Raw genomic sequence first — 27,572 nt, forward strand, 5'->3', positions numbered from 1 at the left:
TTGAGCAATATGTAAATAAAAATATTGTTTCGCTTCCTTTTCCAACTGCTCTGATTACTTTTTGTATGCGAGGAGGAAGAGCCCTCAACAAGATTGACCAATGGGCTCCCCTCCCGTGCCTACTTTGGGTGATAAACCTGGCGGATAGGTAGCTTTGCCACTTATCCAAAGTCTACCTTCTTTGAGAAGGTAATCCCCGTTTTATTGTAAAGCGATGATGATCCACCACTGACGTAATATTCAGAGCTTTAAGAAACTATCCACTGCTGAAACCATCCTATGCAAGAACAAATTATGGATACCACAACTTCTATAACAGGACTGCAAGATCAATCGACAAAGCAAATCTGGAGATATTTGACACCTCTGGACACTTCAAGAGGCAACTGAAATTGCTAACCTCATCCGTTACCTGAACTTTAAAATCGATTCTTCTTGCAAGTTCTAAGATTCTGATTGTGTAATGTGTGTGAAGAAATATCAGTGCTCTGCCTTACTCCTACCTGTTCACTTAAATAGGAAGGATCAGTCCTATTTTTATTTATTTACTTTTATCTGTAGATTTCAATTTACTGTTCTTTTTATGTACATTTACTTTTCTCTTTACTTTGGAAATGTATACTCCAAGCTTCTGCTTTGAAGCTTGTGTAATAATGCTCTGTGGCTGCACCCTCAGGCACGTTTTATTGTTTTGTAGCTGGTAATAATAATAATAAATTATATCCCCCCCCTCTATTATTATGAAAACACTAACCTTCTGTTGCATGTACCCTCAGGGCTAGCGCAGTAGATAAGAGTCTGGTTCGAAGTTGCGTACTTCTTTTTTTATCCCTCGCAGAAAGTAAAAAAATAGCAATGCTATATACAAACACCTCAACGTTTACTGCACAAGTGACCCAACTCTCCTGCAGGAAGTGTTCATCAGAACGAGCATGTGTAATTTCGCCACGTTCTTCTAAATCAATTTAGATTGTGCAATCATCATTTTCACTTGAACTCGTTCAACTCTTTCATGTTTCATTTCCGTGCCTTAAGAAAAGTTCCTACATAGCAACATGTACATTTATAAAATGTAAAAAAAAAATAATAAAATAAGTACTCTATCTTCTTTCTTTTCACTCTCCTCCCCCCAAGCTCCCTATGCACACATCCTAGATTAAGCATACGTAACTGGCACGGCTTTCGAAAGCTATACGTATATTTTACACACGCAGGAGTTCATAGTTCACAAAGCTGTCAATGCATTCTCAGCAGAATCACGTATTTTCGTTTTGAGGACCACTGACTGAAACTATTCTAAAGGAATACAAAAAAAACATATATATATATAACTACGAATTTCTATACTAGTTGTCTCGAATAATGGAAACGTCGAATATGGGGAAGAGAAACTGTTTCGGATTACACAAAAACTTCCTTATGTACGTGCTGGAAATGCATATTTAATTTAAGTGTAGCGTGCAACAGCGTCAACTGCGCGCAACGAAAAGGTACAGTTGGTAGATTTATTTACTAACACAGGTAAAGAAAGTTTGAATAGCATGATCTAAAACCTGGGTAGAAATGCATTGTAATCATACGTAACAATAGTTTGAACGTAAAATATTGCAGGTTATCAAAAGTATCAGGACACTAAGATAACTGCATACGTAAAATATCGACAACGCGAATAGTGTGGAAGAACGTTATATATCCACTTGCAAAAAAAATTAGAAACATTCATTCAGTATCTATTATGATTATTCAATACCTTTTTCTAGAATTACAGCCCCCCCCCCCCACCAGTAGCGGTAGCATAGATTCCAGTAGGTGAATGAAGAAGGATTTGATTTGACCATTCTTCCATCAGGATATTTGTCAGTTGCTGTATTGTGGTTGGTAGAGAACTGCGAAGCTGAACTGCCCTCTCAACATATCCCAGATATTCTCAATTGGATTCAGGTTTGGAGAATTAGGCAGATAAGGTAGATGTTCGGAATTTTCCTCGAACTATTCGGAGATTTTTTTTTGAGCGGTAGATAGTCACGTTATCTTCAAAAAATTCGTCGCATTCCTGGTAAAAATGACGCAATGCAGGGCGAAGTTGGGGCGATACGAAAGAAAGATGTTCACTGGGGGTAACACGACCTTCAAGCGGTATGGAGCAGTCCGTACCAAAAGAAATATACCGCCTTCAACCGCTTGAGAGGAGCATACTAGACAGTCGGGATCTAAAACTGGCTTCACAAGTTTTACGCCACACTTTCACCCAGCCATTGGGGCAAAATGTAAATCGAGACTTATCAGACCACATCTTTGTCCCTGACGGCACCACTCCTGTCGAATCTTCCGATTTTTTACAGAAAAAAAGTGGTTTTCGTATATGCACACAACTACCAAATCCCAGCTTCTTCTACTCCTGCCGCACAGTTCGGTTGGAAATAAGTCTTTCTTCGCCTAAATTGACTTTTTCAGTCATTTTATATACAGTGGACCTTCTGACACACAATTCACTTTAAATTCCTACGGTATCGTTCTTGGAGTACCGAATTTTTGCCGTATTTCTTCCTTTTAAAGACTGCATTCTCCTTTTGTCTTCTACCCATTGTCTACTTTGAGATATCATATTCGACACACCAGTGTTTTTTTTTTTTTTTTTCAATCGCGGCTCCTGTTAAAATGTGCTCCAATAATAATACCTTTCTAAAAATTAGAAAGATCACATGTTTGGTCCATCATCGGATCGACTAAGAAGTCGAAGTTAAGAGTACAGTATTTATCTGATACCAAAAACTTGTGATCATAAAATGTGACAACTTACATTTGATTCCGTACGTTTAATTATCTGTTTTCGTTATAAGATTTATAATTATTTTTTGACCAGTGAGTGTGGTGCCGCATGGATATAAACTGACCTACGGGACACATCTTGTTCGGTATCCCCCTCTTTTTCTCCTCCCATCTTTCAATTGACATGCCACGTGGAATTCAGAGAGTTAACGGGGAAAACTATTCGAGCGCCAAATTGAAGATAGTGTTAACACATTTTAGCGGCTTTCAAGTTACCCGAGACCTCTATCTGGAACATGATAAGAAAGAGAAAAAGATATACGAAGGCTGAATGGCAAAGGAGCGAACGACAGCCTCTGAACGGAACCACGTTCACAAGTTACCAAACAATCATGGAGAAGTCTAGGAGCATACAGGACAGAGATCATTGTTACTGCGTCCCAAGTTAATCCGAAGATAAATTCAGTATATAGGCGAGTGGTCATGCGTGCGGGTGTATTGGGTGAACAAGTGCCTTGGGTGAACGGGGTTGAAGCCCGTGACTGCTAAATACGGTGCTGGTTCTTGTATTCTGTCTATATTGTGAATTCTGACCGTTTGGTAGTCCCGGAGTATAAACAGAAAAATTATTTAATTTATATGCACATTCAGCACTGTTGAACATGCAAAGGATCTAGAGTTGTAATACAGAAAGAAAAACAGGAAATTCAACAGTGTGGAAAGCCTGCTAGAACAGCACTGAGGTATTGTAAATGATACGAGGCGATCAAGAAGTTCAAGGATTGAACTAATATTTGGGAAATGAAGTTTACCGGCTATTTTGATAGATCACCGTCGGAGTAGTCTCCTTGACACAGATTCCAGCATTTATGCAACCTGTGGAAGCATACGTGATAGGCTACTTTTGTGGAATTATTAATAATTCCTATAAATAATAAATTTCCTCAGCAGTTGCAAATTTGTGATCTTTCGGGGGGGGGGGTAAGCTTTAAATTTTATTTTAAAAAATAAATAAACAAACGCACAGGGAGTTAAATCAGCCTAGTAAGGCGGATGGCAGAACACACTGATGGGGTTTATCATAAGAAATTCTTGATTGGAACGCGCCGAGTGCACAAGGACGTTGTAATGACCAAGAGTCAATTCGCCGAAGGCCGTTTTCTCCGAATAGCACTGCGCAATCGCCGTAGAACTCTTTTGCAGTATTCATGGTTACTGTTTGACCACGCGGACCAAATTCATAATGAACAATAGTCTGCGAGTGAAAAAAAATACGATAAGAATAACTTTCACGTTTGACAGATAGTCTTGTTTTTTTAGGTTTTGGAAAAGATGGAATATTCCATGGAAAGCATTGGGCTTTTTTGATACAGAGTCATAAACCATACACACATGATTTCTCATCAGTAATGATGGAAGAAAAAAGTATGGGTTAGCAGCACTTCGACGAAGATTCCACACGCGACCGGTTCTTTGCGATCAGTGAGGTTGAGAGGCATAAATTTGGTTGAAAGGATTCGCATTCCCAAATCTTGTTAAGATAGACTTGATAGCTCCCATTAGAAGTATCAAATTCACTAGCATCTTTGTGGATAGTTAAATCTGATCAATTCACGAGTGACTGAATCACTAGTTAATGAATGAATTTGAAGGGTAGCTAGAGCGAAGATGAGAGAGAAAATCTTTATTGCAACTAAATGAATACAATGTATATAATAGATGTAAGTGAAGTTGCAATTGTCCCGTCACGGCCAACGTCTCACATCAGAATAGATAATTAGTTAATAGATAATGCACATAGATAATAGATGATGCTCACGTCAGAATAGATAATCGATAATGCACACTGTAAAATTAAAAATGTAAACAACACTTCCTCCCATTACGCAGTATTAACTATATTTACAAGTTACATAAAAATATCTTATTTACAATTTTATTATTTAAAAATTGTATTTACAATAAAAATATCTAATATACATGAATGGCACTTCTGTCAAACGAATTTTGTCGTGGCACAGGAGAGCTTGGTAGATGGTGTGGAGGACGCACGAACTTCTTATTCGATTCTGGGATTGGAGCGAGCTGCTAACACTTCTTTCCTGTAGGTTTTATTGCTGCAAAACCTATGCAAGTCAGCGTCGAGGTGCTGTACTTCAGGTAGCATTTGGTTTGGGAGGAAGCGGTCTGAGATATGAAGCCTCCGATTCCTCGAGCAGAGCATCGGGGTTGACCGAAGTTCTGGCTTCGGTATTCGCCAGTAACACGAATCCCAAATGGACGGTGTTGAGATCTGACCCGTGATCATTTTAACTGTAGCTATCAGTCGTTGTATTTCGATGATATCAGTCAGTCGCTGCATCCCCAGTGAAGTAGCTAAGGCTGTAGTTCTGTCCTGTGGTGGGAGACAAGCTTTCCGGTTAGCCCATTTAAGTAGCCAGAATTCTGTAGCGAGGATTGGTTTCTTCATTGTAGTAGCAGCTGATGCCCACACTTCAGCAGCATAGAGGAGTGGAGAGTAGATTATTGTTCTGATGAATTTCTTAATTAAACGAGGCTCCTTAACATAATTTAGTCGTTGTTTAGCTAGCCATCGGAGAGAGGCTGCTCTGTAAGTGAGCTTGTCTACATGAGCATGAAACCGGAGTTTTGGGTCAAATACTATTCCCAAATCCGTATGTGTGTAGGAGTGGCAGATATTACAGTTCCATCGAGTGTTGCGGTTATTATTGTAAGGGTTGGTCTGAGAGAGAACACCATTAGCTTTGTTTTTTGTGGGTTGATCGAGAGTCCATACTGTTTGAGGTAAGAGGTGACGTTGAGACTATTATTAATGCTTGCTGTAGCTTCAAGGTGATTGTTGGAAGCAATAGGCGTTAGAAGTTTTATATCATAGGCGTAGGTGATGATTTTCTCATTGTTACGGACAAGAGGCGCAATGATAGCTGTAAATAATAAGCCAGATAGGACTCCTCCTTGCGGAACACCAGCAGAAATCGCCTTCTTGTGCGATTGTCCATGGGTATCGATTTGTAGTAGCCTATCATCGAGGAGTGATGCTATGAACCAGAGGATATTACCTTGGATTAGATAGTGGTCTTCCAGTAATCTGAGGAGCGCTGACACGTTGATGGCGTCAAAGGCAGCTGCAATATCCAGGTACGTGACTGCGAATTCCTCTTGCTGTTCAAAGGCGGACAATAAATTGCATCTTTTGCATATCACCAATAGTGATCAAATATATTACATGTGGTTGCAAGGAGGTTCGTCACTGTGGATCGGTTTCGGATTCTGGTGGATCTGTGGCGGCCTATCTCCAAGAATCTGATTCATTAAGGTGGGCAGCATAGTTTTTTCCAGGATTTTCAGGAGCGTTGAGATAGATATCGGCCGAAAGTGCCTGGGTAGAGTGGAGTTTCGAACTTTTGGATGTGGTCTGACGAGATAGCTCACCTTCGGCGGACATACAGCCCTCTTAACTTTTCGAACCAGTGAACAACATAGCATCTTCTTTGAAAGTTATCTTTAGTTTAGCGTTTAATGGGTTTCTGTTGCACTTTTCGTAATTAAAAACAAAGCTTGGTACAAATTCGCTGCTCACTGAAATCACTCATTTTAAAACGCCACGAAACACATAAAACACCTTTTATTTAATGGACCTTAATGCAGATTGACTGTAGATAAGTGGATATTCATGCAGTACCACATCCAGAGATAATTCACTGAACATGTTGCAACTCTCTGCGACGTCGCAATTTCTTGAATAAATTTGGAAAAGTGCATTCTTATAAAAGAATGCACTTTTCCAAATTTTTAAAACCCTTTTCCACATTTGCTAAAGAAAATAAATGCTAATAAACCAAGTATTTTTTATGAAGAGAAAAAAATTCATTTCAATTAATAGTCACTAATAGATAAATGTAAACTTTTCACTCACGGTATTTCCGCTTACATTATAAACTTCGAATGAACTAATGCAGAATGAAATAATATTCAATTTGAACTAAACGGTTTTCTTATCCAAATCTATATTAATGGTATAGATGTTCAGAACTTACATTAATTCCAGCAAAATACTGCAATAAGAATAAAGCTCGTAATTTCTTCATAAAGATACAATATTAAGGCTCATAATTTAAAATATTTAAATATATCCTGCTGAAATTAATAAATTCTGGACATGCGTAACATAAATAACGATTTCACGAAAATCATGCCCATAAATGAATAAAACAGCATATTATGAAAAGCAAAACATGTGTGGTCCTGCTGTCCTCTTGTGTACTAGATCAACAGTACCAGTTCAGTGCTCTTTGCGGTTATACGCAGGACTGAAGCCCATGCATCGGTGCGGTTTTAAGTTGTGCAATTCTTTGCATCTTACGCTCGAAATGCAACATTGGAACCGCTTGATTTTAAATATTTTGTACTATATTTTTTTGACAGTTTAATTTGTTCATTTATTTTATTTTTTCTCTTGCTACTTATGTCTAAGTATTATCGTGTTAGTATCTCAGTCGCAGTTCACAGCGTTTACCTTTTTGCCTTGTTAATCGCAGGCATTTTCCATCTTATGGAGAGCATTTCTTTCGAAAAAGAAACAGCTACTAAAATAGATTTACCGAGACAATTTTTTCTTAAATGTCCCTCCCCCCCCCCGATTTTGTATGATTAACAGAAATGAAAAGTAAATATAGTCATCTTCTCATCAATTAAGAACTAAGTTATACCTTTATAGAAAACTTAATAAAACTGTATTATATGTAAAGAATATTGTCACATCCAAAAGAGCAGAAACTAAAACATTAATAAGTTAGGATACAAAAAATATAAGCTTTCGGGACGATGGGTCCCTTCTTCAGCTATATATATACAAATAATACGTTACAAATGGAATATCAATGATCACCATGTATTAGACAAGTGGAGCGCGTACACGAGGTTGGTATATTGAAGGAACATCAGAATCAGACACTTGCTGCTGAGAATGTAGTGTGCGTACGTGGGACACATGCCAGCATTCGTCATATTGCAAGGCAACTGGTGCATGCGCACACGTCTGTTGCAACGAAGACATTGCGGCATCTGGCTTTATGTATTGCTTCTAGCCATGATCGTTAGTATTAGCATTAGTAGAGGCATCCGATGCAAGAAAGCAAGCTTATGCAGCATCAGCCAAAAAAAAAAAAAAACAAACACCTTCCATTTCACCCCTCCTTCGTTCCAAATGCCTGTCCAGCTCAGCCTAAATAAAGTAAGCTGCATAAGCTTGCTTTCTTGCATTGGATGCCTCTACTAATGCTAATGATCATGGCTAGAAGCAATACATAAAGCCAGATGCCGCAGTGTCTTTAATTGCAACAGAGGTGTGCACATGCACCCAGTTATGGAGGAAGTTGTCTTGCAATACGCCGAACGCTGGCATGCGTATACATCCCACATTCTCGTTAGCTGTGTGACTGGTCAACAATCTCGACATCACGTCGGGGGTCGAGGTAGTGTTGTTCAGGCCACTAGTGTTCCGCGGCTGCGGAGTGCCCAGTCAACAGATCGGAGGGCCTTTTCATGCTCTGAGACGCGATCTTGGAGTCTTCTACCAGTTTCCCCAACGTAACAACTACCGCAATCTGGGCAGTTAATACGGTATACAGGGCGCCTCCGTAGCCAGGTGGGTAGGAGCAGCAGTGCGTAGCACACGCTTCTTGATTAGACCGGGGTTCGAGTCCGTGACCACCAAATACGAAGGATGCGGAAAGGTCAGGGAATGACCACCGCATATCCCCGGAGCAATATGGCCATGTTGCTAATGTTCCTAAAAACCAAACAGCAAACAAACGGTATACAGAACCGCTACGTAAAAAGGAGAGGATTACGATCACTCATCTCTAGGGCGAAAACACCTATCCCCTCCTTTTATGTAGGGATTCTGTATACCGTATTACCTGCCCCGATTTCGGTAGTTACGTGGGGTCGGAGCAATATGGCCTTAGTTGCTAATGCTCCTAAAAACCAAACAACAACAACATAGGGGAAACTGGTAGAAGATTCCAAAATCGCGTCTCAGAGCATGAAAGGACCCTCCGATCTGTTGACCGGGCACTCTGCAGTCACGGAACACTATTGGTCTGAACAACGACCCCGACATGATGTCGAAATCATTGACCAGTCATACAACTACTGCCAGTGATCTTGGCTTGAAGCACTACATATAACCAGATGCCATAATGTTTTCAATCGCAGCAGATGTGTGGCATGCACCAAATTATGGAGGCAGTTGTCTTGCAATACGACGAACACATTCTCAGCAATAAGTATGATTCTGACAGTAACCCATTTAATGTTCCTTCAATTCACCAACCTCGTGCACGCGCTTCACTTGTCTAATAGATTACCACACCCGACATTATTTGATATTCCATTTGAACGTATCTGCATACAGTATATAGCTGATGAAGGGAACTATCGTCCCGAAAAAAGATCCTGTTTGGTTTGTCTGTAAATATTTTGTATCCTAATTTATTAAAATGTTTTAGTTTCTGCTCTTTCGGATGTGACAATATTCTTTATATATTATGAAACCCGAAACAAAGTCTTTTCCCCCTAAGTAAAAAAGAAAGAAACTGTATTAGTTTTATTTTCTCTAAACTTAACCATTCAGTTTAATGATAACTGTATAATAGTTATTTTTCTCCCATACACTTTCTCTCCCCCCCCCCCCCACACACTTCGTGTGGAAATAAAGTTCCAGGGCTAGTGCAATAAAAAATAACACAAAACAAAGGAGCTCAGAAATAATTTTATTTTTATTCAAAGTAATTGCCACCTGACTGAATACACTTATTACACCGTTCTAAAAGTTCCTGAAAAGAGTCAGCGAAGGTTTCCAACAAGATAATGTTCAGTTCGGCGGTTACGTTTTTCCTTATATCCTCAAAATCCTGAAATTGCTTTCCTTTGAGGGCAATTTTGACCTTCGGAAAGAGGATGAAGTCCAGTGGTGCTAGCTTGACAGAGTATAGCTGCACAATGCCAATTTCGTCAGAAATGTCTTCCCAACAAATGCAGGATGGGCGGGGGCATTGTCATACAAGGACCTGCTGCTCGGAATTGCCCTTCAATTGTCTTTGAAGTACCTGTACGTAAAACATAACATTGACTCTTCCCCCCCCCCCCCAAGTACATACAAATCACTTGGGAATCACAGCATTGTTTGTCGAAAATCATGATCAGATTAGTTTTGATCCTGGTTTTCTGTAAACGAAAAAAACTTTTTCGGCTTTGGTGATGATTTTGATGTCCACTGCATGCTCGGACGCTTGGCGTCTGGGGTGGTACTGAAACACTTAACATTCCAGTGACAATACAGTCGAGGAAATTAGGATTGTCTTGACAAGTCTCGATGAAATTTTGCTGATTCTATGAATTGACGTGCAGAATTGACGAATCTGCCTCCTTATTCATATCCAATTCCTCAGCCATCATTCTGCAGGTTAAACGCCAATCCCTTGCCAGCTCCCCGAACTTTTTCAACTCTGTCCACACTTCGAGAGGTTGCACTACGGACACTCACTTCTTGGGTCATTCTCACGTCCGTCTTTGAACCGCTTTTACCATTCAAACATACCGGTAGGACTTAACGTTTCATCACCATAAACAGTTAATATTTCATAAATTTCCGTTGCAGATTTTTCCGTTTAAAGCGATATTCGTTCGTTGCAGCATTGCACAATCGTGACAGGGAAAGTAACGCTAGTAACGAAACTTCACTTTTCGTTACTGGACAATCTCTGTACCACCATCTGTTATAGGAAGTTTGAACACACAACATATCACTTCCGTTTATTTTCAAACTCATTAAACATGACCGCAACAGCACTAGTCCGGAAACTTTATTCCCACATCTCGTAAATATGCAACTCTTCCCAAGCATCACTTTCACGAATCTTGCATAATACCCGAAGTGTGCACGAACCGTTTAAAGCTGATAATACTGCATTAAAATTACTTTTAATATATGAACTTCATTTTTCCATACAAATTGTATGATTAAAAGTAATTTCCGAACTCTTTCTGTTTGTTCGACATAACGAAATTCCGTCCATTGCGAGTCCCTCTGTTAAGTAAATACGGACGGTTATATATATAACAGTTAAGAAGCAACATAAGCAGAAAAGGGAAAATAACAAAAGTTATAGTACGTCTAATGCTCCAAAACGAGCAGTGCAGCAGTAGAGGAAGCAAAAGGATATAAATAATGTGCGGTTTGTAGAATAAAGTGTCTGTGAAAATGGAAATGAAAAGCACACAAGGCCAGAACTAAGAGAAGTTTAAGGGATAGTAGAAAGTGGAGTAGTGGTTAAACAGGTGAAAGAATTTGAAAAACCTAGTGTAAAAATGAACTGGGACTGAGGGGGGGAAAAGGAATATACAAGAAAATAAATAAATAAAACTATATTCATTATTTATTTATTTTCTTGTATATTCCTTTCCCCCCCCTCAGTTCCAGTTCATTTTTACACCAGGTTTTTCAAATTCTTTCATCTGTTTAAGCGCTACTTCACTTCCACCATCCCTTAAAGTTTTCAAGCTTTTTTTAATAACGGCACCCCTAAGTCATTTATTTTATTTTGCGGCACCCCTACTTAATTTTCTGCCTGTTAGATCCGATTCTCTCTCTGTATATATATATAATATTAAAATATATATATATATATGATAGTTATTACAATAATATAATTATAAAATTACATTTCATAATACAAATTATATATATACAGTAGATAATAATTTTATTCTTTATATAGAGGTACTAAGTAAACATCAATTATAGATCACCACAAAATTAAAAAGATACTGTATACCTTTTTATAATGAAATAAACATATAAATTTTAAAAAATAATAAGTTTAAGTAACTTAAATCGAAATTACGTGGCACCCCTGGAATGTTGTTGCGGTACCCCGGTTGAAAACCACTGCCTTAAACTCTTAGTTCTGGCACCTTGTGTACTTTTCATTTCCATTTTCACAGACACTTTATTTACTCTACAAACCACACATTATATATAGTGATGATAAATTATATATATAACTTAGATATGTATCTAAGTTATATATAAGGCTATCCATACCAGGGCTACATTTATATATAACTAGCGGGTTGGTTGGGGTCACTACAAACCTATGCTCCAAGTAGTACCATAATTTAATAAGTAATAATGTATAAATAAGTGTGTGTGTGTGTGTGTGTGTGTATATATATATATATATATATATATATATATATATATATATGCTAAGCACCTAAAAAATTTGATACTCTGGATACAGTCATGGGCTGTCGGCTTTGGCAAGAGATTTGAATGAGGAGGAAAAAAAAAAAAAAAAAAAACACTAAGCCTACTAGTTATTTCGGAGCGGCATAAACTAAAAATTATCTTGCGAATGTTTAATTCGCAAGATAATTTTTAGAAGCAAGTTAAGCCTAATAGGATAAAATTCGCTTTAATCAGAAAATATACTTATCTCAGTGGGCGTGGAATGTAAGCATATGATTGCCTAGAGATTAATACACTTAAAAGGAGTAATATTTCAATTCTAAATCTGAAAAAAAACATACCAAAAATTGAAAATTAAAAACATTAACAATTCTCTGTTACTGACTGAAGATGATTAAGAGTCGCAGCGCCATCCAAGGATTTGACGAATACTAAGGAAAATTAATATAATTTAACAACGCTTAACGCAATAGTCCTTGAGGTTCTCAAAGACATTCCCTCAGATATGCAAGACAAGCTGTACTTGCTACCTGGGAGTCTAAAACGCTGATGGAACTGATATTCGGGTGACACTCAAGTCAAGTGGACCCAATTTCGGCAAAGTCCGGACGGTCTGTGACAGCCAAATCCTCTGCACCTTCACGATGGTGGGACTGTTAGTAATCCTGGGTATAACCTCCATGCACAAGTACATGGGGGGGTGACCACCCAGGTGTGAATCAACGTAAGCAGCGATCGAGATGTGGGGCCCACACCACATGGAGGAATGCCACCCCTCTATGTTACCAGGCAGTACTAGGTGGTAGATGACTCTCATCAACCGGTGCAATACCACCACTTTGCTTATTGGAGGCTTGAAGTGGTGGAACCCATGTTTAGTCTCTAGAGCTAAGTTCCGGTCAACCCTTCCCTATCTCTTCCATCATGCAGTATGATTGATGACTTGAGGTTATGATGAACATCGTGGCGAGATCCAATATTCCTTACATTTCGACTGTACAGCTCTAAAACGGTGTTCGCAGGCCGGCCGCTAGTTAGTACACCAGACCGAACCTATTGGTAACTCACTAGGAGGCTTCCGGATCAGCTAGTGTATAATCTTGCTACCTCTACTCTGCCAGATAGTGACTGGAGGGAGTCACAGTAGTGTGTATGCGGGGAGCATTGTCAAGGCCACGTTATGTCAAGGATCTGGGTATGTTCTTACCATGTGTACGCCATATCCAAAAATTTCATTACTTCATACAGCATGTCCCACCCACTTTTTCTTACTATTGAATACAACATTGTCAAACTAATAGAGCAAGCTTATCTGCGAAAAGATCTAAACCTCCCAAGCACTTCCTAATTCATTTCACAAATATACGTGGTCTCAATTCTAATCTCAACGATGTCCATTTCCACTTGCAGTCTGCCAAACCCCATGTACTTTTTCTGACAGAATCTCAGTTATCGGTTGATTCAACTACTGCTCATCTCAGTTGCCCAAATTATCCGCTGTATGAATCCTTTCGCCTCAAAGGTGGTACTTGTGCATATGTCCGTTCTGATATTCCCTGTCAGAGACTTGGCAATTTGGAATCTCCTCTCTTTGATCTTCTCTGGCTTAAAATCTCTCTACCTCATTGTGTCAAATTCATCTGTTGTCTCTACCGTTCTCCCAACTCCAATAATCACTTGGAGCTCTTTGACTTCCTCTCGTTGCAACTTGACTTTCTCCAGTCCAACTTTCCTAACAGTGAGGTAATTTTCCTTGGTGATTTTAATATTCGCAACTCCAGCTGGCTTCCGTTTTCTAGTCACACCGACCCAGTTGGTCGAAATGCTGAGGCTTTTGCAATTACTAATGACCTGGCGCAGATTGTTCATTTACCACAAGAATACCGGACAATCCTAATCATACAGCGAACACGCTTGATCTTTTTCTCACAAACAATCCTTCTAAGTACACGGTCGAAGTGAGAGGTCCTTTAGGCACCTCCGATCACAACTTGGTGATTGTCTCTTCTCAAATGGAGCCTTTATCTCATGGCTATTCCCAACCTCGTATTGTTTGGCATTACAAGAATGAAAAATTGAATGACCTGCGAGACTTGTTTTCTTCTTTTCCTTGGTCGGATTACTGTTTCAAAACTTCTGATGTCAACGTTTGCTCAGATCGTGTGAATGAAATTATTCTTGCAGGAATGGAATCCTTTTTCACACACTTTAAAATCTCGTCCTTTATCTAAACCTTGGCTTTCCAATAAATGTACTAAGGCTGTTCAAGAGAAGAATGTTGCATATCGTGATTGGCTTGTTCCTAATTCTTCAGTTTCATTTTCTGCCTACACCAGAGCTCGCAACAATTGTAAAACAGTTATTAATCAGTCCAAACCAGAGTTTGAATAGGCTAAGAGTAGAAAACTTGCTTCTTATCCTAATGGTAGCCGAGCATTCTGGTCTCTTGCCAAAGCTATTGGCCGCAACTTTTGCCCATCTCTGCTCCCGCCTCTGTCCAAACCAGATGGTTCTGTTGTCACTTCAGCCATGGATAAAGCTGACCTGCTAGCATCCCATTTTTCTTCCAACTCCTGTATTAATGATCTTGGTTAAACCCCTCCCACCATTCAATGCCTCCTGTCGTCTTCCGTCAAAAGGATGTCAGAAGGATTTTGACGAATCTTGATGTTAAGAAAGCTCCAGATCCCGATGGTATTTCTCCAATTGTACTCAAAAACTGTGCTCCTGAACTTACTCCTATTCTTTGCCGCCTTTTTTCATTTTCTTATTCCGAAGGTGTTTTTGCTTCTGCTTGGAAATTTACTCATATCTAGCCAGTTCCTAAAACGGGTGACAAATACCTCCCATCGCAATTACTTCTACTCTTTCTAAAGTAATGGAGAAATCAATTAACCGCCAACTTTTAAACTACCTAGAAACCTTCCGTCTGGTCAACGATTGCCAGTATGGATTCCGTCAGTGTCGATCCACTGGTGATATTCAGGCTTAAGTTACCCATTTATGGACAAATTCAATGGAAAATTTCGGTGCAACAAGTAGTTGGCTATTGACATCTCAAAAGTTTTCGAACGTGTTTGGAATAAAGGTCTTCTAAACAAGCTTCTAGCTTATGGTTTTCCAACTGTTTTTAGTAATTGGTTATCCAGTTTTCTCTCTGATCGCTCACTGAGGGTGATGGTAGATGGCTGTCTCTCTTCTAACTTCTCCACTAATGCCGGTGTCCCACAAGGTTCAGTTCTTTCCCCCACTCTTTTCCTCTTGTATATTAATGACCTTATTCCATTGACTAGAAATCCTATCCATAGTTTTGCCGATGATAGCACATTGCATTATTCTTTCCATTTTGAGAAACCTTGCCCTGCTCAATCAGCTTCAATTTCTCGAAAATCTGCTACCAATTCCTTAAATGCCGATCTTCAGGTAATTCTCCAGTGGGGCAAAGACAACTTAGTTATTTCAACCCTTCTAAAACTCAGTCTTGTCTTATACTCGCAAAAAGGATTCTTCTGCTTATCTTTAGTGACACTCCGATTTCTAGGCAAAATGATATATCTCTTTTGGGGATTACCTGACTTCTAATCTCTCTTGGCACAAGCACATTACAAATATTGCTTCCTCTGCATCTGAAAAACTTGGTTTTCTCTTTCTCTCTCTTCTTGCTCACTCTGTATAAATCGCAAATCCGCCCTGCCATGGAATATTGTTCCAACATCTGGGGTGGTACGCCCAAAACCTTTCTCAGGATTCTTAATTCCATTCAGAAGAGGGCAGTTAGGTTAATTGATGATTCATCTCTAACAGAGTCTGCTCACTCGCTGTGTCAGACTTATTCTGCTGCATGCCTCTTCTACAGATACTTCCATGGGCACTGTTCTTCTGAATTGGCTTCTATAATTCCCGCTCTCTCTTTCGAAACAGTCGGAACACGTGCCGCCACCAGCCAACATCCATTTACTGTCCAACTTCAAACCACAGAACCAACTTTTCATCTTCCTCGTTTATTCATTCAACTGCCGTTTTCTGGAACAACCTTCCTTCACAAGTATTTCCTGAAAATTACAATCTACAGAAGTTCAAGTCCAATGTGAACAAATATCTTCTTTCGTCTTCTCACCCTCAAACCCAAGCACGGTACTAAGTACTATAGGCTCTAATACCTCTCGTGTTTGGGGTTTACATAAAAAAAATAAAAAAAACACTGCTTAATTAACCTTTAATTTCTGTTAGCACGTTACAGCTTGTTTTTTTACGTAATGTGCTTTAAATTAAAACTAATATGGCGCTGTAAATATTACTTACAATGGTAAACTATTTTTGCAATAAATGTTTTTTTTTTATATATGTTTTTTACAAGTTAACTATTTAATTTTAGTTCGGTACAATAAGTTTCTATAAGTAATCATGTGGGGAAAATTTGAACGAAATCGACTCAAGCTCAAGGATAGAAGAGTATATGCGTTTGAGTGATCGTGGTTCAAGCTCAATACTAAATATAATGATATCCTCGGATTCGCTCTACCTTGAATTCCTCTGGCCTTATGTAATTGTCCCGGAGTATAAACAGAAATTATTTTTTTTGTTTAAGATAACATCGCCTACGACGATCACTAATTCCACAAATGGTTTCCGTTGTAAGGTTTCTACTGTCAATGTCAGCTGATCTAAAACATTACTATTTCACAATTAAAAGCGCATTATACTCACAAATCTCACTCGTAATTTGGTTCACCTAACAGTTTTTTTCTCTAAAGAAAAGTTTGTTTTCATCCCGGTATATTAAAAAACTAGTTCTCGCCTAGTTCAATAGCCGTAGACAACCTGGCAGTTCAATCATGTCGTCTACGTACCCTTCAAGTAAGCTGTCTTTTTTTAATGAAAATTGAGAGAAATCACCTCATTTAATCATAATTACATTTAAACAGTTTCATTAAAAATGGTTGTTACTGCTACAGGCATTCAAACAAACTGTGTCGGTCCTCTACACTTCCTATAAACTCCAAATAATGTACACCATTTTTACCTACGAAAAACACACAACGAGGAAATTTCTTCGTATTTTGTTTTATTTGTTCATATAAAAGTATACTCAACGCACACGAAGCACTGGGATGGGTTTAGAAAACCGAAATGGGTTTAGAAAACAAGTTTTTCCTGTTTAGCCACGTATAGAAGAATTGCAACAATGGTTTGCAACTTCAGTTCCTGAACTACAGGATAAGAAGGCTTAACGCAATAAAAATCTCTACTATGCACCACGTCAGGAACAAATTTATTCTCATAATAATGAGATGCTTTGCTAACAAGGCTTACAATTCGAAATAGGCTGCAATCTCTTTCCAAAGAGATTGCGGACGTTCTTTTCCAAAGAAAGAACAAGATGTTAAATTTGTTGCTTAAACTGCATCCTGTTCAGTCTTATTTCAGTTCCTTACTGATCAATTGGCAACCTCTAACAATCTGTTTTAATCTGCTTAAATTGCATATTATTTTTTGTAAATATCATTATATTTTTCTATCGCCTATTTAAAATCCTGGCTATGGTAATATTGCTTTTTGTTTTCCTGCCTTGGCCTGAAGTAACTAAGAAAGATGTAATAACGGATTTGATTATGAGTACTACAGTATATGAAATGCTCAACTCTTTTTGAGTGTGTTTTATATAGACAAAGAAAAAGAATCTGATTAGCTAATCTGATACAGTAACAAAAAGAACTGGATACCAAACATAATTTTGATATCATACGCTTAAACTTCAATAAAGCCTTCGCGACACGTTTCACACGTCGAAAGACTGCTGTACAAATCACCGCAGTGTGGTATTATGGGCAAGCTACTGCTATGGAGAAAGCAATAGTCGAGTGATGGAACACAGGGGTGATTATAAATGGGCGCTGCTATTAGTAAAGTCCCTCAAGGGACTCAGTGATGGGCCCCTACTGTTATCCAGGTAAGTATCGAAGATACAGTATTTATTAACAATATTGATGAAAGCATATCAAGCTTTCAAGTAATAAAAAGGTTGGCAGAATAGTAAATGACAGTAATCAAAGTATGCTACTTAAACAATAGCTAGAAAGCTTAAACAGATGGGTTGGAAATTGACGTTTTACACTGAAGAATATCAAGGATTGGAATACGGGTATCAGTAATTCCAGAACAATAATTGGGTAGTATAATTCTCAAGGTCGTGGGGAAATGAATAGGCCCTAAGGGTAATTGTACAGTTCTAGATGAAATTCACTGAGTTGTGTAGTGAGGTTGCTAAGAGTGCTGTTCAAGAGAAGAATGTTGCATATTGTAATTGGCTTGTTTGCAATTCTTCAGTTTCATTTCCTGCCTACACCAGAGCCCGCTACAATAGTAAAGCAGTTATTAATCAGTCCAAACTAGATTTTGAACAGGCTAAGAGTGGAAAACTTGCTTCTTGCCCTAATGGTAGCCGAGCATTCTGGTCTCTTGCCAAAGCTATTGGCCGCAACTTTTGCCCATCTCTGCTCCCACCTCTGTCAAAACCAGATGGTTCTATTGCCAAGGATTAAGCTGACCTGCTAGCATCCCATTTTCCTTCCAACTCATGTATTAATGATCTTGGCAAAACACCTCCCATCATTTCCAACACGCTCCATTCAATGCCTCTTTTGGCGTTCCGTCAAAAGGATGTCAGAAGGATTTTCACGAATATTGATGCTAAGAAAGCTTCAGGTGTTGATGGTATTTCTCCACTTGTTCTCAAAACCTGTGCTCCTGAACTTACTCCTGTTCTTTGCTGCCTTTTTTCACTTTCTTATTCCAAAGGTGTTTTTCCTTCTGTTTGGAAATTTGCTCATATCCAGCCAGTTCCTAAAAAGGGTGATAAATCCCTCCCATCCAATTATTGTCCCATTGCAATTACTTCTACTATTTCTAAAGTAATGGAGAAATCAATTAACCGCCATCTCTTATAAACTACCGAGAAACCTTCCGTCGGATCAACGATCGCCAGTATGGATTCCGTCAGTGTCGATCCACTTGTGATATTTTGGCTTATGTTACCCATTTATGAACAAATTCAATGGAAAAGTTCGGTGAAATACAAGCAGTTGCTCTTGACATCTCAAAGGCTTTCGATCGTGTTTGGCCTAAAGGTCTTCTAAACAAGCTTCCATCTTATGGTTTGCCAACTGTTTTTTGTAATTGGTTATCCAGTTTTCTCTCTGATTGCTCACTGAGGGTGATGGTAGATGGCTCTGTCTTCTAACTTCTCCACTAATGCTGGTGTTCCCCAAGGTTCAGTTCTTTTCCCACTCTTTTCCTCTTGTATATTAATGACCTTCTTCCATTGACCGGAAATCCTATCCATAGTTTAGCTAATAATAGCACATTGCTTTCCAATTTGAGAAACCTTGCACTGCTCAATCAGCTTCGACTTCTTGAAAATCTGCTACCAATTCTTAAATGCCGATCTCTAGGTAATTCTCCAGTGGGGCAAATACAACGACAACTTAGTTGATTTCAATCCTTCTGAAATTCAGTCCTGTCTTATATCAAAAGGATTCTTCTGCTCCTATGCTTATCTTTGGTGACACTCCGATTTCTAGGCAAGATGATATACATCTCTTTTGTGGATTACTCTGACTTCTAATCTCTCTTGGCACAAGCACATTAGAAGTATTGCTTCCTCTGCAACCAAAAAAACTTGGTTTTCTCTTTCGCTCTCGGCGTTACTTTTCTTCCAAACAGCTGTTCAACTCTGTACAAATCGCAAATCCACCTTACCATGGAATATTGTTCCCAAATCTGGAGCGGTGCTCCCATAACCCCTGTCAGGCTTCTAGATTCCATCCCGAAGAGGGAAGTTAAGTTAATTAATGACTCGTCTCTGAGTCTCTCCACTCGCTGTCTCAGACGTACTGTTTCTGCTGCGTGCCTTTTCTATAGATACTTCCATGGGCACTGTTCTTCTGAATTGGCTTTTATAATTCCCGCTCTCTCTGTTCATAACAGTCCGAACACGTGCCGCCACCAGTCAACATCCATTTACTGTCCAACTTCAACCTCACAGAACCAACTTTTTATCTTCCTCGTTTATTCGTTCAACTGCCGTTTTCTGGAGCAACCTTCCTTCATGCGCATTTCCTGAAAATTACAGTCTACAGAAGTTAAAGTCTAATGTCAACAAATATCTTCTTCTTTCGTCTTCTGAACCTCCAATCCACGCACGGTACTAAATACCATGGATTTTAATATATCTCGTGTTTGGGGTTTCCATGAAAAAAAAAAAAAAAAAAAAAAAACTCAATAATATACAGTAAGTTTGCCAACAGGGACAAGGAGGTGATTATTCGTTTTTATAAGGCAATGGTTAGGCCGCATCTTGAGTACTGAATACAGGTCTGGAAGCCTCATATTAAGGAGTGTACATTGGATATTCTTCATTTTAATTGGAATGCGCGCAGAAAACAATAACAAGGTTATTTCAACGACAAAAAAGGGTACTCTTATCACAAAAAAAACAAGTTTTGCAAATTGCAGCGCTTGGTAGCTACACGCTTGCGAGGAGACCTGATTTGTGTATTTAAGGCTTTAAATTGATCGAGAAAATTAATGATGGTATTCTAACTCTTTATCAGAAAACGCACACACGGAGACATGTGCATTTTGTATGCAATGAAGAGTTCTTCTTCTTCTTCTTCTAAACTTAAATTGAAAAAGATGACTGCAGGACAGATGTGCGAAATTCTTTCATCCAACGAGTAATTTTTGGAACAAACTAGAATTGATTGTTGGACAATTCTGGTGTCAAAGACGTTAAATATTAGTGCTGCCCAAGAACTTAGTTATTTTTTAGGAGCATTAGCAACCAAGGCCATATTGCTCCGGAGATATGCGGTTGTCATTCCCTGACCTTTCCGCATCCTCTGTATTTGGTGGTCACAGGCCCCGGTCTAATTAAGAAGCGTGTGCTACGCGCTGCTGCTCCTGCCCACCTGGCTACGGAGGCGCCCCAAGAACTTATATGCCCATGTGTCGTACAATGTATTCCATAAATTTCTGAATTTCTCTGGTCGATTTTCCTGTTTTACTGGCCGAAAATTCAAGTTTAAGGGGGCATACAGGTCATGAAAGTTACTCGCGTCACTAACGGATCATTTTCTACCCGGTGTTGGGAGGACAGTTATTATAACCACGCAGCCTAACCATCTGGTGTTGTGGAAGTGGATAATTTGAATTGATTTATGCAAGAATTAGGCAAGTTATTAAAGGGGATGGAAAGATAAGATATATTTATTTATATATTGGTTGATGCTGCATGAACTGTCTTTCTTGCATCATTTGCCCATACTAATTTTCAGTTTTAAATTTGGATTTATTGATAAATCCAAATAAATGCTGTGCGCTTTGTATAAGCAAAAGATGAAGCTGGTGATATTCTTAATCCCGGAGAGAATTAGCACACTTTTTTGAAAAAAAATCATAATTGAGATAAAGGAAGAAAGTTCAGACTGGAATAAAGAATGAATAATTTTATTCCTACTCGAATAATTTAATTGATAGGATTCAAGTAAAAGAAGAATTCAAGGAAGCAGTTCATCCCATTTAGCATAGTTATAATGCCACATGACAGGAAATAGAATAGTGGTTCCATTGGAGAATCCAGGACAACTAACAATTATGTACTTTGAAAGGTTGTTGGTGATAAAATGGTGAAAACTTTAGGCTATGGTTAGTCTAAAGTTAGGATAGTCTGTTATTCTGCTAGATCAATTCAAAAATCAGCCAGATCGGTACTTAAGTGAGGAGTGCATTTTTTTTTTTTTTAATGGTGCATCAAAAGCATGAGTCTCCCTTGTAACTGTAAGTTAATACAATTACTAAATGAACGGGCTGTATAAAGACAATGAGGATATTGTTAAAAATGACAATATCCTCATTGTCTTTAGTAACGTAGTCCGTATAACTAGAGAATTATGCCAGTTGGAGTTAGTAACGTCAAAATCGCAAAGAAAAATGATTTCGCTGCAGAAATTTTTAATTAGAGAAAGCAGAGTTTCAAAGACAGAAAGAGCAGTTGTGACAAAATAGGGAAAAGAAATAAAAAGAATTCTCTAATTAGGAAGTGTCTTGCAAGAAGCGGATGGACACACACACACACTTATTATATATATATATATATATATATATATATATATAATTTTTTTTAGGCGGCAAGAATCACAGAGCAATTGATTAAGAGTGATGATAGTGGTGGTTCAAGCAACAGATAGAATTATCAGAAAAAAACAGTGGGAATTAACAGATTGTCGATGGAAATTGGCTGTTTCTTTCGAAATTAAGCAGATTTTCACATAATCGTGTATAAATATAAAGTAATAGCCGTACAGTGCAAGGAAGGCAGAGACTTGCTGCACTGGCTGAAAAAAAAAAAAAAGGAGCAGATAAGAAAATACAAATTATTTTCTTCTCTTCACATAGATAACTATTCAGTTGACCTTTGAATTTATGCAAACTGTCAGTCTCCACTACCTGCGAGGGCAACGTGTTCCAGCGACCAACGACTCGCTAATAAAAGAAAATTTCCTACAATCTACTCTAAGCCTCTTCCCCTGTAATTTGAATTTATGCCGCCGAGTTCTGGAATTTTCTATAACAGTAAAAATTGTCATTTTCATTTTACTAACTTCTCTCAGAGCCTTATAAACTTTAATCAGATCACCTCTGAGGTGCCTAGTTGCCAAGTCTGTAGCCTACACATTCGGACTCTTTCCTCATACGGTCGTCATCCTTCCGATCTCACCATTCAAGTTGTTGGGCGTGTTTGGACCCTTTCAAGAAGCTCAATGCCTTTTTTCAGGTGAGGTCTCCATACTTGAACACAGTATTCCAAATGTAGTCTTACAATTGCCTTATACAGTGGGATTATCACCTCCTTATCTCTACAGGATAGCATTCGATAAATCATTGATAGAACACCATGGACTATATCTTCCCGTATTAGACCTTCGAGATCCCTTTCTTCTACTATTTTTAATTCAACCCGACGAAATAGAGGCGAACGAGGCTCTTGCCTCAGATTAAAAGCCTAAAGGGGCGCCAAAAGAAAGATTAAATAATTGCCAACGTTGCCATGATTAGAAATAGGGCACAATTTTTCATTCTTGCCTCAGGTACTAAAATGGCTCAGCTCGGCCCTGCCACAAAGTGTGTAATTTATTTTGGGGATGCTGTATTAAAACATAGCTGCTACTTTTCTGACTATTCAAGCCTGTTCAAGTCATCCTAAAGGAGTGCTGCTTGGTACTGATCATTAACCACTCTACCAATCTTTAAGTAGTCTGCAAATTTTGACATCAAGCCTTCTATGTCATCATCGATATCGTTTATGAAAATTAGAAACAACAGTGGTCCAAGAACTGATCCCTGGGGTCCAGCTCATTAGTAACTGTATCAAAATAACTTACCTTGTAAGCTAAACATGATTTTCCCTTAAAACAAAAACCATGTGTGTTATTCAGAATGCCATACGCTCCTGGATTGCACTCTTAATCATTATGTTTAAAATTTTCCCTACCACTGAAGTCAGAGTAACCAGTTTGTAGTTACTTAACTATTTCGCTCTTAGTACCGCCTTTATGTATTGGTGTTACGTTGGCACTTCTCCAGTCCAAATGAATCTCTCCCGAATCCAAAGATGCCCACATAATTAACTTCAATGGTGCAATACAATCCCTGACAACCTCAAAATTACTGGATATATATCATGAACTCCAGGAGTCATCTAAATTCATCTCAACTGATAAACGCAGTACCAGATTAACCTTAACAAGTGGCAAAAAAATAATAATAATATCGAAGACAATGCACAAATTTAAAACTCCTGTCAGTAAAAATGAGTTAAAATTTTGGTGAGTAAAGACTTCTGGAAGTTGATGTTTGTCAGCTAGTTTGACAGCGTAGCAATGATGTAAAAATCAATGCTTTAGGTCGCTACCCTGTCTACTCTTATGTGTTCCTGAATATCGATGTCTTCAAATGGTTTTAACACAGAATTATTATAAATTTCAGTATCAGATATTCTTTTTCGACTAAAGTAGAAACGATCTGCAATTTTTAGCACTAGTCTTGGCTGTTTATACTCCCCGTCTTTAACTTCCATACAAGGTAGACTGACCTAAGTCTGCCTTGCATCATTCAACACAACTTTTAGCCTTAATAATTGTCTGGATGGGTGATCACATTTCTCTTTCCCATATTATTTTAAATGACGAAGGACAATTTATCATTATGTCAGAAGGAAAGTCGAACGCTTGTACGAAATATAGGAGTCAATATTTATGTAATTTCACCACAGTTCATGCCCGTCCCGCAGTGCGATTTCGTAGTCGATTGATTACACAGTGTCAGTAAAGCAACTGCAGCTAGACTATCACAGCTTGTACAACTTCAGTTGCAAATTTTTTCTCACGAAGACAGCAGTTCAGAGGTCAAAAACAAGGTCCACACAATTAAAGAGATGGTAGTCGGTGTGTGTAGTGGGGATTGGCTATGCGGTGGAAGCACCAAACTTATACTTATTAGCGTATACTGCTTGAACTATTGCTGGTTCTCGTTGCCTGCTGTGTATGTTGCAGTTGGCTGAAAATGCGCTCAGCCCATTGTCATGGGCTGAGAGAATTTTCAGTAATTTCTGTCATATATTCACTAGAAAGTTTTTTATTGAGCGCATCACCTTCCTGCTACTCCCGCTTATACCCAACATTGAACTCTCTCTCGCTTGAATGGTAGCGGTGGTCTTGCTGTGGGATCACTAGCCACATAATACAACCAAATCGATAGAGAATATTGAGATATGTGCAGCCTCATTCATTAAACAATTTCAGTAAATTCATTTGTCTAACAGAAGTTATTTGCAGTTCTTTTGTTTTCTTCCAGGTGTTTGTTTTCCTCCTTCCTTAATTAGCAAATTAATAGCTGGTATAATTGAAGCTGTAGAAGCCACCTGAAACTGTTTTATTATTTGACGGATTTTCGTTTCCTACAGTTAGGAAACTAATTTGTTTACAGTTTCATTACTAGGGGTATTTCGAACCTTCGAGTGAAGCTTTATAGCCTATTAAAATATACAGCACGCAATTCTTTTATGGAAATTACAATTCAGGGTTCGGAAGTGAAGTTATAAGAAACGGAACGATAATAGAACAAAAGGCAATTTAAAATGGCGTTACCAAATGAGTAAAGACTAACTGAAACGGTGTTCCTGTGAGTTCTCGTCCATTCCAAGTCCTGTTATGAGTGAAAGACTATCGTTTTGAGAATACGATAAAAAAAACCGTATTAATACCACTACATGATGTTCAAATTAGTTAGTTAGCTCGATGAGTTAATGTCATACGTTAATAAAGAGAAAAATTGCGATTAATCTTATAGAACAGGATTTCTGAATCATTTCACTAACTCAGTCTTCTCAGATTTGTGAAAAAAAAAAATATGCTGAGTTAACTTATAGGATACATATTTTTAAGCCACAAATTCATCTGGAACAATCATATTAAGTTGTTTTATTTCTTTTACAATGTACGGTGGAAGTACCACTCGAGTGTAAGAAAAGGGTAGAAACCCTATCGAAGAGAGGGAAAAAAATTAACCAAAAGTAGGCGTGCCTTCTGGTTGTCTAATATAAAAAAAATCACCGCATCGTCCACATCACAGTAAATACGATGGTTGTTTTATGTAAAAGGGGCAATTCAACAGGTTATGAAGTGCACTTTGGGAGAAGGATAGTGCCGTTTGGATTCTTATTCAGAGGTTTATTAATGTATTCCGCATTACTTCATAATAAGTTTAATAGGAAGAGTAATTTCCCATTTTTTTTAATACTTCAACAGTTCAAAGTTTTGAGTGTACTCCGTCGTACTGCTGAAATTGTATTTTACAGTAATTTATAATTAAAATTTACTTGAAACAGGCAAGTTTAAACCCAAAATGATTATCCAAATATTTGGATATATCACTCCGATTTCTGTCGCTTGTTACAAAAACAAAATCTGTTATTGAGTCACTTCATATTATCTTTGTATGATTTTTATTAAATCACAGAATTCTAAGAGCCGAAAAATTACTAATTTCTCTCTTTGGCGATGTTCCCCTATTAATAATATTCAGATCAATATATTAAATGCAAAAATTAAGACATTTTTCTCATTCACCCTAGTTTCAATGCAGGCTATTTCTGAACTCCTACAAACTATTTTAGAGGTTAAACATATAGGTCATTCTCATTTATCCTAATATGTATTCTCGCTTTATTTTCATACACGGCACACACTTCAACCAGAAGCTTACTAAGATTTCTAACCATGAAGCGAAGTGACACCAATAACTTTAAAAATGAAAGAAATATTGGCTTACTAATATTATTACACTATACCTGATCTTTCGCACTCCCAGACATGCTCCGTATGTGAGCAGCAGCAGAGTGTGTACCCGATGTTGCTGTTTATAACCTTCACTACGCAAACTGATGACATCACTGGCTGAGCGAATCCTGTGAGACCAGTAAGTTACTCAACAGTTAAGGGCCATATGAACGTGCATACAGTAGGCTTTGCGTATGTTATTGCTGTCACTGTATTCCGAGAAAGGACTTATTGCAGTTTGCGAGTAATAGTATGGTGATCTTAATGCTTGAGAACGATAATGGGTCACAGGCACTAGGAAGTTGTCAACACGGTTAACTGAAAACTGAAGAGTCACTTCAGCTCCGCATGCAGGAAAAAAAAAAGCTAGAGGGGGAATGTTCCATATGCAGAAATTGTTCTTACCTAGAGGGGCTTTAAGAATTTAAGGGTAAATATTTAATTCAGGAAATTGGGGGGGGGGGAGGCTTAAATTCCACGAAACCTTAGCTTATGGTTTTATTTACCAAAGAAATGCGGAAGACATTTTATACCTTTCCAAAATTGTGAATGTGTTTAATTGAAATTATATATTGCACATATTATGTAAGATTATATTTTCCGTTATACTTTAATGTTATACTCATTAAAATATAAGAGAAAATAACGAGTTTTACTTTAAATTTTGGTGCACCCATTATACCAGTTGTTAACTGAGCTGTTATAATGGGTGCACCAAAAGCGAAAAGAAAACATTTAAGCGAGAATATTTAATATAACACACTTTCACTTGAAACATTTAAATCTCAAGGCATGTAAGGATAAATTAATACAATTAAACCTAAACAACCTGTTAACTTAATAAAATGACTGTTTCTTCGGATGGATTTATATATTGAAATCCATCTTCGGGCATGGATTTGGGGTTCAAAATAGACTATTACTTTATTATTGGCGATAACCTAACCACACTGAGCAACATTAGCTACCGAAGCTGGATTTCCATATAGAAATTCAAAACACAACTAATTCTATTGAGTCGGTTTATTCTTTCAAACTAATAACCAAAATATTTCAAGAAATATTTATTTTATTGTTATATAAAAAATTTATAAAAGAAGACTCTTAATTTTAAGTTCATCGCTAAAATG

General features: G+C 38.1%; 1 protein-coding gene across 2 annotated transcripts in view; it reads right to left on the reverse strand.

The window, feature by feature from the left end:
- Nucleotides 1-26,583, reverse strand: part of LOC150074994 (sodium/potassium-transporting ATPase subunit alpha-like) — a 219,529-nt gene extending 192,946 nt beyond the window's left edge. The window contains exon 1 of one of the 2 annotated variants that reach the window (XM_090388741.1): nt 755-895. In XM_090388741.1, coding sequence (XP_090244867.1) covers nt 755-766 — 12 coding nt within the window. In that variant the 5' untranslated portion in view covers nt 767-895. Of the gene's footprint in view, nt 1-754; nt 896-26,453 lie in introns of those variants that run through there. The other variant, XM_090388740.1, reaches the window with a different exon arrangement.
- Between the last annotated feature and the right edge of the window lie 989 nt (nt 26,584-27,572).

Source organism: Mastigoproctus giganteus, chromosome 14 (genome assembly GCF_048544385.1).
Source record: "Mastigoproctus giganteus isolate SK-2022 chromosome 14, ASM4854438v1, whole genome shotgun sequence".
NCBI lineage: Eukaryota > Metazoa > Arthropoda > Arachnida > Uropygi > Thelyphonidae > Mastigoproctus > Mastigoproctus giganteus.